Source organism: Topomyia yanbarensis, chromosome 2 (assembly GCF_030247195.1).
Source record: "Topomyia yanbarensis strain Yona2022 chromosome 2, ASM3024719v1, whole genome shotgun sequence".
NCBI classification, from domain to species: domain Eukaryota; kingdom Metazoa; phylum Arthropoda; class Insecta; order Diptera; family Culicidae; genus Topomyia; species Topomyia yanbarensis.
Window position 1 is genome coordinate 164,230,288 of NC_080671.1, and position 12,932 is coordinate 164,243,219.

Here is a 12,932-nt window from a genome sequence, read left to right on the forward strand (position 1 = left end):
ATGAATGAATGAGATAGACACGAAATTACTATAGGCTAGAATAGGATATCGTTATCGCTTAAGGCTAGTATGGAGGTGCTCGAGAAAGAAGATAGTGTTTCTCGGACTCTGGTCGTAAGAGGAAAAGAAATTGCAGCACCGGTCCGGTGGCTTATAGACGATTCTATAGAGGTTGAAAATGCTGCGTTCCCAACGAAGTTAAATACGAAGAACTAAATTCCGGATTCATGCCCCACCATAGTCCGAATGTTTGGAGAAGGTCATAGCGGGTTTTATAGTATGCGGCAGAAAAATTACTGATACACCTATATGTCTCAGCAATTTTTCCCCTGGCGGAGGGATGATTGTTACCGTTGATAGACCGGTCACAATTCCATCAGATCGACGGACAAGAACTTCTTGTTTAATGTACATTGATTTGCAATATAATTGTTTGTTTGCATTTGCTCATTACTATATTGAAGGTTCTTATAAAATTAGTCATAAAAAGGTTTCTATTTTTGTTTTGAGTTAATTATTTAATTTTAGTATTAGTTTAGTCCACATATATCCCATTACCCTAAAGTAGACGGCTAGCATCTCGTCGGTCCACATGCATTGTGGCAAACTTCACGGCGAATATATTCGGCACGCAACACCACTACATCCGGTCCAGAGAGAGAGAGAGAGAGAGAGAAAAACGAGATGGACAGAGGAGCCTAGAGAGATGTGAGGAAAAGGCGAAGTCAGTTGAATTACGACGGTCAAAGTGACGAGGCGTGTGATTGGAGTCTCTAGTCGGTGAACGAAGTGCAGCACGTGCCAAGTGCAAAAGTCCGGGAAACAACGTCCGTCCGGAACAAGCACCGTCCGTCCGGAACAAGCACAGTCCGTCCGAAATAAGCATCTTCCGTCCGGAACAAGCACCGTCCGTCCGGAACAAGCACAGTCCGTCCGGAATAAGCATCTTCCGTCCGGAACAAGCACCGTCCGTCCGGAACAAGCACAGTCCGTCCGGAATAAGCATCTTCCGTCCGGAACAAACACCGTCCGTCCGGAACAAGCACCGTCCGTCCGTAACAAGTACCGTCCGTCCGGAACAAACACAGTCCGTCCGGAACAAGCACGGACCATCCTGAACCATCCGCTTGGAAGCAACAGTTTTCTGATGTAACCGCCTTCCAGGCCGACAACGGTGACAAGAACCAACTGGTGCGTGAGGACATTAAAACAGCCGTCGTCAGCGGACTTCATTACCACGTGGTGAACCCTCACGCCGCGACATCATCTTCATTCAATCACGTCGAGTGGTGCTGGTGACCGGTGAGCCCCTTTATGATATTGCCGAGTCACACGTGTTCGTCGATTGGTGGAAACGAACGTTTCGGAGGCTTGAGTCCGTTGAGGTCTGGTTGAGCCTGGCCCCCGCTCATCGACACTTGGGCCGATGAGTTTCCCCTCCGTACACGAGCACCAGGAGAAGAGTCAACGACACCTATATAACCAATGGCTCTATTCTCCGACGACCATCGTACCATCGCAATACTTAAGGTATGAATGCCCTCGCTCTCTCTCTCTCTCCACACCAGTATGATCCTGTCGCACGTGCCCCATCAGTTCCTGTTCGGCCGCATCGATACCTTCTCCCCTTTTCCTACAGATTATGTTTCCCTTAATAAATAAGTAAAAATGTATGTTTGATAATTGTACTTTCTTTTTCTACTGAGCCTTAAAGTCTTTCCTGTTTGTCGATCTGCCTTGTTGTCTGGTTTGCGGTAAGTAATCGGTTGTGAGTCCTCCTAAAGCAGCAGTGGGAAAGCCGACCTTGAGCAGTAACACCGATTGAGCTAGTCAGCTGTTACAGGTTGCTCCAATCTCATTTCACGGAAGTATACACCAGCACGTCCCTCCATCAGAGAACCGTCGATGTAACAGACCACTTGCGTTTGTTGTTGTCTTTCCATGTAGCCAGACAACCACTCCTCTCGAGAGGGAATCTTCACATGGAATGTCCTGTAAGGAAAACTACAAGTGAGTGTAAATTGCTGGGAGCAAGAATATCTTCACCCCATGTAACCATTTGTGACCACAATCGTGTATGACTGTTAGCAAGATCAACATGATTACTGTTCCAAAGCCCAGTAACCTGCAGTCTGTATGCACATGATAGTGCTTCTTGTTTTAGGAGTGTGTAATGATTTGATATTTAGAATTGCCTCAAGAGCAGCAGTCGAAGTTGAAGTGAAAGCACCAGTCAACGCTATGAGCGCCATTCTTTGCAGCTTTTACTGGACTGTCATCACCTCTCCCCTCCGCCTCCACATAAGGCATCCGTATGACAGTATTGGACGCACAATTGTCGTGTAAATCCAATAGATGTATTTAGGTTCGAGACCCCAGGTCATTCCAAAAATTTTTTTGCATTGCCCGAAGGCCATGCAAGCTTTCTTGACTCTGAACTCAATGTGAGCAGACCAATTCAGTTTGGAATCCAATATAACTCCAACGTATTTGACTTGATCTGTACACAGTAGCTCAGAATCAAAGACCTGCAGGGGACGAACCCCGGTTGTTATTCGTTTCTTCGTTAAAAGAACAATGTTCGTGAAAAGAACCATAGCAGTTTTGTTTGGGTTAACTGATAATTTAACTTGTCGATACCACTGTTCGAGAGCTCTTAATGCATGTTGCATTAAGTCAAAGATTGTTTCGATGAAAGTCCAGTAATTAGTATTTGGTAATCGTCAGCAAACCCGTAGGTTGAAAATCCAAGCTCATTGAGTTTCTTCAACAAGCCGTCGGTAACCAAATTCCATAACAAAAGTGACAGAACGCCACCCTGAGGACAACCGCAAATACTCACCTTCCGTATCTCAGCCTGTCGCAGTGACGAGCGAAGAATGCGGTTACAAAGCATTGCGTTTCTCCAACCCAAGATACATGCAGATATCCCATGACCGCGCGTCGCTTCTAGAATAGACTGGAAGGACATAGGAATACTCCCAAGCTAGACTGCTTGAGCGAGAAAGCTTTCTCAATGTTGTAAACAACAACGTAAAGCAGAGCGATCGTGGATTTCCACACTGATATGAATGTTGCATGTTGTGCAGTGGATATTCAACTAAACTAACGTTCCTAATGTGATGATCGATTAGAAGTTCCAAAGTTTTCAGAATAAAAGAACTTAAGCTGATAGGCCTAAAACTCTTGGCTTCTTCATAGCTTGATCGCCCTCCTTTGGGGATAAATCTAACAGTTATTTCTCGCCATGCTTTCGGGATATTCCCGGTAGCAAGACTGGAAAGCATAAGCTTTTCAAGACATGTTTGAGAATATCAAATCCGTTTTGCAGTAGCGCGGAAAGTATTCCGTCTTTTCCGGGTGATTTGTATGGAGAAAAAATATCAACTGCCCACTTGACCGATTCAGTGGTAACCAATGCACAATGGCACGACTTAGAACAAAAGGTGGACTAAAGTCCAAACTTTGCCGTATCGGTTCAAATAGAACCATTTTATGTAATTTTGGGATGCAGAATTCGTTTTTGATATTAAAACATCTCAATAATAAGCATTTACTATTCATGGGTGCCTTAAAAAAACTTGTTTTTTTTCGAAATCGTTCCTAAAATTTGTGTATATTAATTTTCGTGTGCTAAATCGTTTTTGATATTAACACATTATATGTTAGGGTGGCTCAAAAATTATTTTGTTGTGAATTTTTTTAAAGAAGTTTTTGTGCGCTGAATTTTTATTTTAACTTTATTACTTATTAGAGTGGCTCAAAAGTAAGTATTTTGTCTTTTATAATGACTTTTTTCAATAGTAATTTTGAAATTTATTTTTCATATCGAAACGAATTAATTGACATCTCATGATGAGGCTTCAGAAATGACTATTTTGTTTTTACGGTTCAAATAAGATGTGTTCGGCTCATTTTGAAACATTTAATTCGTTAGTGGGTTACTTGATATGGAAGCTACATTTTCAAAACAAATATTTTGAGCGTCTTGGTGGATGTTTAATTACATTCACTAATCAAAAAGATGGTTAACGATTTTTTTCGTAGGTGTATTTTAAGTTACTTAGATTCCTTATTTCATATCTTAAATGAAAATAAATCCAAAATCCTTTTTTCGTGTATATGGTTCATTTTAAAATGGTCTTATTTTATTTGGATAATATCGCATACACTTAAGCTATATCAGTGCTATGCAAATTTGGATCAAAATAGTCTTACCAAATGACTAGAACTTAACTGTGTACACTATATTCGACAGTTATTGCGCAGAAACATTTTATAACCTATTTCAGATGGTTTAAAATATTTACTGATTTTCAATCATTCTTAATACCTCTACCATCTAAAAAAACATACTTCCCACTCGGCTCCTTACTCTTGATCACTAGTAAAACCCTTGTGGATCATGCTCTCAATGCTATTTGAAAGTTGTGCATGTATTCGTGTCATTATTCTAGCTATAAAGTGAGTATTCAAATTCAATATCAGTAATAACCATGCGTCTCCATTCGCAGTTTTTTTTTTGACTGCTTATCGCAAGTTTTTGCAAAACTAGCGTATAGGGTAGACGTGCCCTTACTCATCTCATTAGGCACGATGCCACACTATTTCGCTGATAATACGGCATACACTGATTAGAATGCGCTGAAATAGGTACCAACGCCTTTGCTTCATTCTTAAGAAGCAGATCAATAAAAAATCTGGCTTGGAAAATGTAAAATACTCGCGTTAGAGCGAAGCGAAAAGTCGAGTACAACGCACCCTTATTCATCCTACCATTTGAGCTAATGCGTTGAATAGAGATAGCAGATACTGCTCTAACTAATGTGTTTAAATGGGTGGGATGAATAGAGGTGCTACGATGAATTAGGGCACAGCAACCCTACTCATTTTAAGGAGAAAATTAAAAGCTTTCGAATGAATATAGTGTGATCGCGGGCATTCGCGGGCGTCGTTGTTGTTATTGCACTAGAAGTTAGAATTCAACAAAAATTCATAACCAATCTAAACACTAACTAAACCAACTAGTGACTTATTTTTGGCGATTTTACGATGTAATTTTATCACACGGATAATTTTGGTGAAGGAGTTCAATGCATAAAATCAACCATTTCTTTGAAAATCGAAAATAACCGGATGTAGTTCCTATGGTCAAAACATACAAAAAACACTTGAATTATGCCCTAAAAAGCAGCCAAAAATTCATTTTACGTTCAAATCATTTAAAATCTCGCAAAAATGTCTCTGATGGCTCAGTTGATAGGAGAAAAATACTAGTGAGAATATCTCATAACATTCATATATGGACTTAAGACCGGGTTCGTCCCACTGTGCATTGAGCCATTGACACGTCTCGTTCTCGGTTGGAATGACACTGTCAGGTAAATAGTAAACAAACAATAGAAATGACAAGTCGTCATATTAGAGATTCAACGTCTTTAGCGAGATAACGTCAACTGAATTAAAATGCTCATGTCTAATATGTATACTTATTTTTCTCGTAGAAGGCTATTTGCTCAAATTTAGTCGATTTCTAAATCTTACGTCAGTTTCAACTACTATTACCACAGACTAACAGACATAACACTATGAAGGAATTCCTTCAAAAAATATCGATCCGGTAATTTTCTCAGAACACTAGCTCCACCTTTTATTCACGGTTCCAAACACTCATTTGCTGGTGGGTTACCCCTCAGGTTTGGTAGCAATTTTTTACTAGTGGTTTATTTCCCAAATGCTTGGTCATATGTCAGTGGCGCCATAATTGCAAATGTGGCCACAGTCCCAACTACAAATATATTTAAAATGACCGTTAAAGCCTGCGAAGCTTGGTTTCAAAGTGTTATGTCTGTTAGTCTGTGCTATTACTATTAAAAAGGTCAGCGCAAACATCCATCTAGAGTTATTGAATGGTGTAAGATCAAATGGATTATTAAAAAGTACTGCCTTTTGACTGTATTAACAGCTTATACCGCTAGTTTGGAATATACTGGTACGGCAGCGAAGGTATTTCAACGGGAATTCATTTAATTGTTTACAGAAGCATTTTATACATATTTTCTCAAATATGGAAGTCCGTTCTATGCAACAACAGTATTTATTCAAAAGGAAATCTGAACTGAATTGTGACGCGGGCTGCAACAAACACGAGATCAACAACTATCCAACATCATCAATAAAGATTCAAATGCCGATGGAAATGGATTTACAACAGCGAGTTGTAAGTTCAAGAAGCAAATAAAAACATCCGACCGTGAGCATCATGAGTGCAATACCGATGACGACATGAACGTGAGCAAAAACGAGAGACAAGACGGACCGAATGACCTCCAAGGCGCGGGAGACAATGCGGATAAAACTTCACAGCCAAGGAAGAGAATCTTAACAACGCGGCAAGCCGCATCAACAAGACCCGATAGGCAGGCATTTTGAAAGTTAATTTTACTATTTACATGGTATAAAAATCATAAAAGTCCCACGGCTCAGTTATGCTAACACATTGAGCCGTGTCAAATAAACAAAAAGGAAAAAAAATAAGCGAAACAACAAGCTTTGCCGCCTACACTCTTCATTGAGTAGTAATAAAGTCAAGAAACGTATGAAAATGTTAATTGCAGAAGATATGGCTAAAATGCGTTTTTTCCTAAATCGTACAATATATTGTGGTCATAGCTTATTGTGTGATCTGCGATGTAATTTTTCGTATATATCACGCAATTTTACTTTTATCAATTAGTTATGATTACAGTTAGTTTGTTCAACAAAACATGACGTATTTTAAATAAAATATGTTTTGAAAGTTGTTCGCAATATTGCTACTTCTTCTAGTTTTTTCTTCATTTCTGTATAGCGTTTCCACAATTTTGTGATTTATTATGGTAATATGTATCTGCAACAATAATCTTGATACACAATAACTGTAACGAAAGTTTTTCAATAAAACTACTACTAGATTTTCAAAATTTTATGTAAATTCTTTTAATAAACATAAAAAAGACGTTGCGCACAAAAAAATTGGTAAAAGTAAGAGTGTTCCGCTCTTAGCAAAAACAACCAACGCCTACTATTAGGTCGAAAGTAAAACTTGTAAATTAATCAAGAATAATTATCAAAACAAAAGTTTTCCTTTTAAGCTGATGAAGAATAGTAATCAAAATAAAAGTTTTATTTTCAAACTTAGAGTATGCGTTGCTTGTTTTTTGCCAAGAGTGAAAAACTCTTATTTCTACCAACATTTTTTTTCTGTGTGTGGGTTGGCCATTATATGTGATGTGGCCAAAATACCTCTGTTACCCTATTTAAATTGGCAAATTGTTAAAACAACCGAAAACAACCACGAAAGTCGGGCCACAGACATCATAGGATTTTTCTCAGTGTAGAAAAAAACGAACGAAAAAATGTGACCACCTTCTCATTTTGCATCACATAAACGATTGCTTAAAAGTCAAAAGTGTGCGTGAAGCAGGTGCTGTCAATCTCATTTTGTTTTGTCCTCTTCGGTGTTTTCTCTGTTTTCATTAATAAAATGTGCTCGCGATTGTAATCTGATTAGTTTTAAATTTGAAAAGTTGCACCAGAATGTACAGAATATCTAGTTTGAAGGGATGTTTTAGAAACAAGAACATATTACTACCCAACAAATGCTTTGGTTTACGGCTCAATCCGGAACTGATTCGTTTTCAGAAATTTTCTCATTTATGTAACCATCAGCACGGATCAACAGTGCAAAGACTGCCTTTAATTTTACACGGTAAGTGGGTGTTTTTTATTGTACCATTGTGAGGGTCAAGGGTGCCACATTCTGAACGTAACTGACCAATAATCATATTCTCAAAACTGCTAAGATACTTGAACGAAGTAATTGCGTTTCAATTCGAATCGCGGATATTACTATAGGTTATGTTAAGATTAAACGCTCAAAACAAACCGCAAAAACCAAACAAACTAAATTTTTAATACTTTCCAGAAATATTAACTATCAAAGCTGATATCATCAAACGTGTTCATTCATCTACTCCAACGCCAGAAATGCTAGATACCCTGAAGAAGAAAAAGCGCAAGAAAGCAAGGAAGTTTGCCGAGCTCTTAACAGGTAATTGCTAAAGTACGCGTAATTGTTAATTGGACAGATTTTTCGCATTTATATGAGAGTTTAACAACGCCCTATATGAGCGTGCGAATACCTTTTTCTAAATTAGGTAGTATGCCTGCTTCAACAGGCAATCCACATTTATTCGCAAAATTCAGAAAAAGATTATCTGAATAGAAAAGATTTATATATATTTTTTTCTTTCGTAGTTGATGACACATCTACAAAACATACTAAAGCGTCTGTCCAGCAATTAAAGGCCCAGAAATTGTCTGACTTTATCAATGATCACATCTCGCACGAATTGATCGCTGCCCAAATCACAAAATCAGCAAAAATGAAGAGTATTATTCCGGAAGATATGGTAGACCTCCCAAGCCATAGATTTGAAGCAACCCCAGTGATTTTTATTGGAGAGAACATGCAGGAAATGAACCTTCCTAATGAAACACTTGCGGAAATTTTAGAAAGCTATCGAGTGCTAAAACAAATTCAGAGCAAGCAGCCCAATAATTCAAGTTGTGTTGAACAAGTAACAGAGGAGGAGTTTCTAGAAACAAGTGATGTGCTGGTCGAGGAAGAAATGGCAGAAATACCCATCACTTCGAAAACGAAAGGTAAATCTAGGAAACGTAAAGAACATGCTAGAAAAAGCAAAACCAAAAAGGCCGATGAGAAAAAACATAATGAAAAATCTCCAGAAGAATTACTAGCCCGTCAGAAAAGTTTCCACATAACGCTCACGGCATATCTGGATATTTGCCTAGCAAGTGGGATGATCAATCGTGCCTACGCGACTGTTCTGAATTACCGATGTAAGCGAAACAGACAAGATATAAGCATCGATATCTACAATATGCTTCTCCACGGCTACGCAGAAAAGGGTAACATTCTTAAAATTAAAGATATTTTAAAGATTATAAATGAAGATGGTATCGATCCGAACCCGCAAACGTATGCCGCTATTTTTGAGTGCCTCGGTCGGTTAGAAACAACTGCAGAACTTAAAACCGAGGTGAACGCATATCTGATGGAAGCGGAGGCCAAAGGTATTAATATGAATGATATATTGGATTGTAGTAAGTTTACGACCGATCAAAGAGAAACAGTACTTAGCATATTTCATGAGATAAACCCTGAATTCTGCCCTCGATACACGCCGCCGGCTTTAAATTACGATAATCATTTGTTGAACCCACTAAATGAGCACGTTAAACCAATAGGTGCATCTAGTGGCTTCGATAATTCGGATGCAGGATCAGAAATCATGAACTCAAAGGCTGGATTCACGCGTGAGGAGTTGGAGCAACTCGCTAGGGAGCAGATTGAAATGGAGTTAAAAGGACATCTCACAGTGAAGAGTATCCAAAAGTTTCCTGAACCGAACGCTACTGTGAAAAAATATGTGAGTACATTGGATTTGATCTAAAATTTTGAAATACTTTCCAAAAAACCTTTCAATATAAATTTCAGTGTTGTGTTGATTTCAGACTAATAATTTAACAAAGTAGTTTCTCCGTCCAATAACATGAAAGTCACCCGTTTCCTTCTTTATTTCAGCGTAAAGAATTGGAGGAACTTCGTAAAGCGTGGGCTAAACAGATTACAAAGGCCTTCCATCGCGATGTGAACTCATTGAAAGCGGTAACAGAATCGAAATCAAACAGATCAATTAATCTGTTCCCATATCTGAAAGCCCTTACAGTTGCACAGTACACGGATATACTTCTCAATGAGGCCCAGCAGCTAGTGGAGGGATCCGACACGTTCAGTGTCGCTGTGGCGCACCTCTACAGGGAACTTGGCAGTCAGGTGGAGGCACGCTATCACATTGAGCAGAAACGTATGAACGGAGTACTGGATAAAACGTGCGAGATTTATAACTTGTACTGTGATGCATTAGCAAAAGGTAACTCCAGCGATAATCCGCGACAACTATGGCAACGTTTGGTTCACGAGTGTCGACAGGATGGCCCAAGCATGAATATTACAAGTATTGCCTGGCCACGAGCTGCCGTTTTCGGTGTGGGGAAATTCCTTTATAACATCATGAAAAATGATCTTAAAATCAATGTGCATGCAGCAGCCCCTGGAAATCGCCCAGTAAAAAATGTGCCCGCATTTTATTCGCTGTATCGTTATGAGTCTAAAGCTGCCAAGGAACAGATCAAACCACATCCGGTGTTGGTTAAACTGCACCGTAAATCACAGCAAGATACTTTAAACTTCGATATCGGTCTTGTTCCAATGCTATGCCCACCTCAGCCCTGGAGTACACCGGTTAATGGTGGCTATATCTTGGCGAAATCAGAACTTATTCGGCTACCACACCAAGCACATCAGCAATCTGAGAGGATTAATGAAGCCAAACTAACGGATATATATCCTACACTAGATTCTCTGAATCAGTTGGCCAGTGTACCTTGGGAAATTAATGCAAATGTGCTGGACGTAGTGTTAGAAGTTTTCAACAGAGGGGGAAATGCTAAACTCGATGTTCCTGAACCACCCAGTTCATTGCCACCAGTTACCGAAACTAAACCTCGTAGTGAAATGACAAACTACGATCGTTTCAATATGATGCGACAAAAAATGAACCATCGGCGGAAACAAGGCGATATGTATAGCTTGTGGTGTGACGCGTTGTACAGGCTTTCGTTGGCCAATCATTTCCGAGATAAAGTATTCTGGTTGCCTCAAAACATTGACTTTCGCGGCCGTGTTTACCCAATACCACCCCATTTGAACCATCTTGGGCACGATCTAGCCCGATGCCTTATGGTGTTCCATCAGAAGAAACCGTTGGGACCCGATGGTTTCAATTGGCTTAAGCTGCATTGCATTAACTTGACCGGATTGAAAAAGCGAGACTCAATTCAAGATCGTCTGCGATATGCCGATGAAATAATGGATGACATACTAGATTCAGCGGATAAGCCACTAACGGGTCGAATGTGGTGGACTAATTCGGATGAACCATGGCAAACTTTGGCATGTTGCATGGAAATCGCTAAGGTTTCTCGGTGCCCCAATCCTGCTGAATATCTTTCGAATTTTCCCATTCATCAGGATGGTTCGTGTAATGGTCTTCAGCACTATGCGGCACTCGGACGTGATACTCCGGGTGCCATCAGTGTGAATCTTTCCACGTCCGATGTACCTCAAGACGTGTACAGTGCAGTAGCTACATTAGTAGAAGAAAATCGAGCAAAAGATGCCGAAAACAACAATGAGGTTGCTCAAGTTCTTGAAGGCTTTATTAAACGAAAAGTGATCAAACAGACCGTGATGACCACCGTGTACGGTGTTACCCGCTTTGGTGCCCGAAAGCAAATAGCTCGTCAGCTGGAATACATCGATGAATTCCCTAAAGATTATGTTTGGCCAGCATCCAGTTACCTGACGCTCAAAACGTTCAATGCTCTTAGCGAAATGTTTACATCGGCGAAAGAAATTCAAGACTGGTTCACAGATTGTGCACGACTAATTTCCGCAGTGCGAGCACAAAACGTCGAATGGGTCACTCCTCTCGGATTACCAGTGGTACAACCTTACAATCGCGCAGATAAACCTGTTTCCTACAAATCAAAATCTAAACTTCCCGAGCACTTTGTTATGGACTTGTACGATAAACCTAACATTATGAAGCAGAAAAATGCATTCCCTCCCAACTTTGTACATTCGCTTGACTCTAGCCACATGATGCTAACTTCGCTGTACTGCGAGCGTGCCGGATTAACGTTCATTTCCGTACACGATTGTTACTGGACTCATGCCTGTACGGTAGCTACGATGAATAAGGTCTGATTGTCCATGTCTCTTTGCTAATCAGATATAATTGAAACATTTTCCTTTTTAGATCTGTCGTGAACAGTTTGTTGCGTTACACTCCAAACCTATACTAGAAGATCTCTCAAAACTTCTGATGCAAAAGTACAGTTTCAATGAAAGGTAACTACAGATAGTCACGTGACCCTTGTATGATGGCAACCTACTAATAGCTTTTTTCCATTTTTCAGTGAAATCACCGACGACGGTTCCGTAATTGATTTAACTAAACGCAAGCTAAATCTGATTCTACAACAATACCCCGAGAAGGGAGACTTTGACCTGCGGCAAGTGCTGAACTCTGTGTATTTTTTCAGCTAAACAATGCTGCTCCAACAATCGGGCCGCTGCAAGTCTAGTCAAAAACGATTCGGGAGTGAGTCGGTAGAATAATTGTTTTACCCTGAATAAAGTTTACAGTGTACTTTGTGATAAGCGATTTTCCGGATATGTTATTTTTGCCATACAACAGGCAAAATCGAGTACAAAACAATGAATTAAAAGACGATTTGTCGTTGACATTATTTGTTAATAATAAAAAGAACTCATTGATATCTTCCATTAACAAAAAGCTGTGATGGATTTGGGTTTAAAAATCTAGAAGGGAGGTGACGATTGGCCATTGCCTTTAAAAATGCGTATAGGTACTATGCACTGTCTATAATCGCAAATCAGTTCGATGTCGATGGAGGATCCCATAGAACATAAAACTATAATATACTATGAACAATTGGAACGATTTTCATTCGCAGAGTGACTCAGCGTGTAGAAGTTTTTTTGAGTTAATGTAGTGTAACGTTGCTATCTAGTGCGCTTTCAAGGTTATTCTGAGCCTTCCCCGCCTCATCGAGGTTTTTGATTTTTTTTCTTTAGTATGTACACGTTATCAGTTGATCGACCGTACCGTTATAAATAAAAGATAAGTATCGCTATTATTTACATTCCCTATTCTTGGTTCTTCTACTATGGTGGACTGTGCAATAGGCCCATGCAAAAATGATATCCCCTGGTAATG

General features: G+C 39.7%; 1 protein-coding gene across 1 annotated transcript; it reads left to right on the forward strand.

The window, feature by feature from the left end:
* The first annotated feature begins 7,467 nt into the window (after positions 1 to 7,467).
* LOC131681983 (DNA-directed RNA polymerase, mitochondrial) lies at positions 7,468 to 12,436 on the forward strand. The gene is made up of 6 exons (XM_058963108.1): positions 7,468 to 7,750; positions 7,967 to 8,092; positions 8,299 to 9,494; positions 9,650 to 11,890; positions 11,949 to 12,040; positions 12,109 to 12,436. The coding sequence occupies exons 1-6, from the start codon at positions 7,579 to 7,581 to the stop codon at positions 12,236 to 12,238; spliced, it is 3,957 nt and encodes a 1,318-aa protein (XP_058819091.1). The 5' UTR covers positions 7,468 to 7,578; the 3' UTR covers positions 12,239 to 12,436.
* Positions 12,437 to 12,932: the final 496 nt, after the last annotated feature.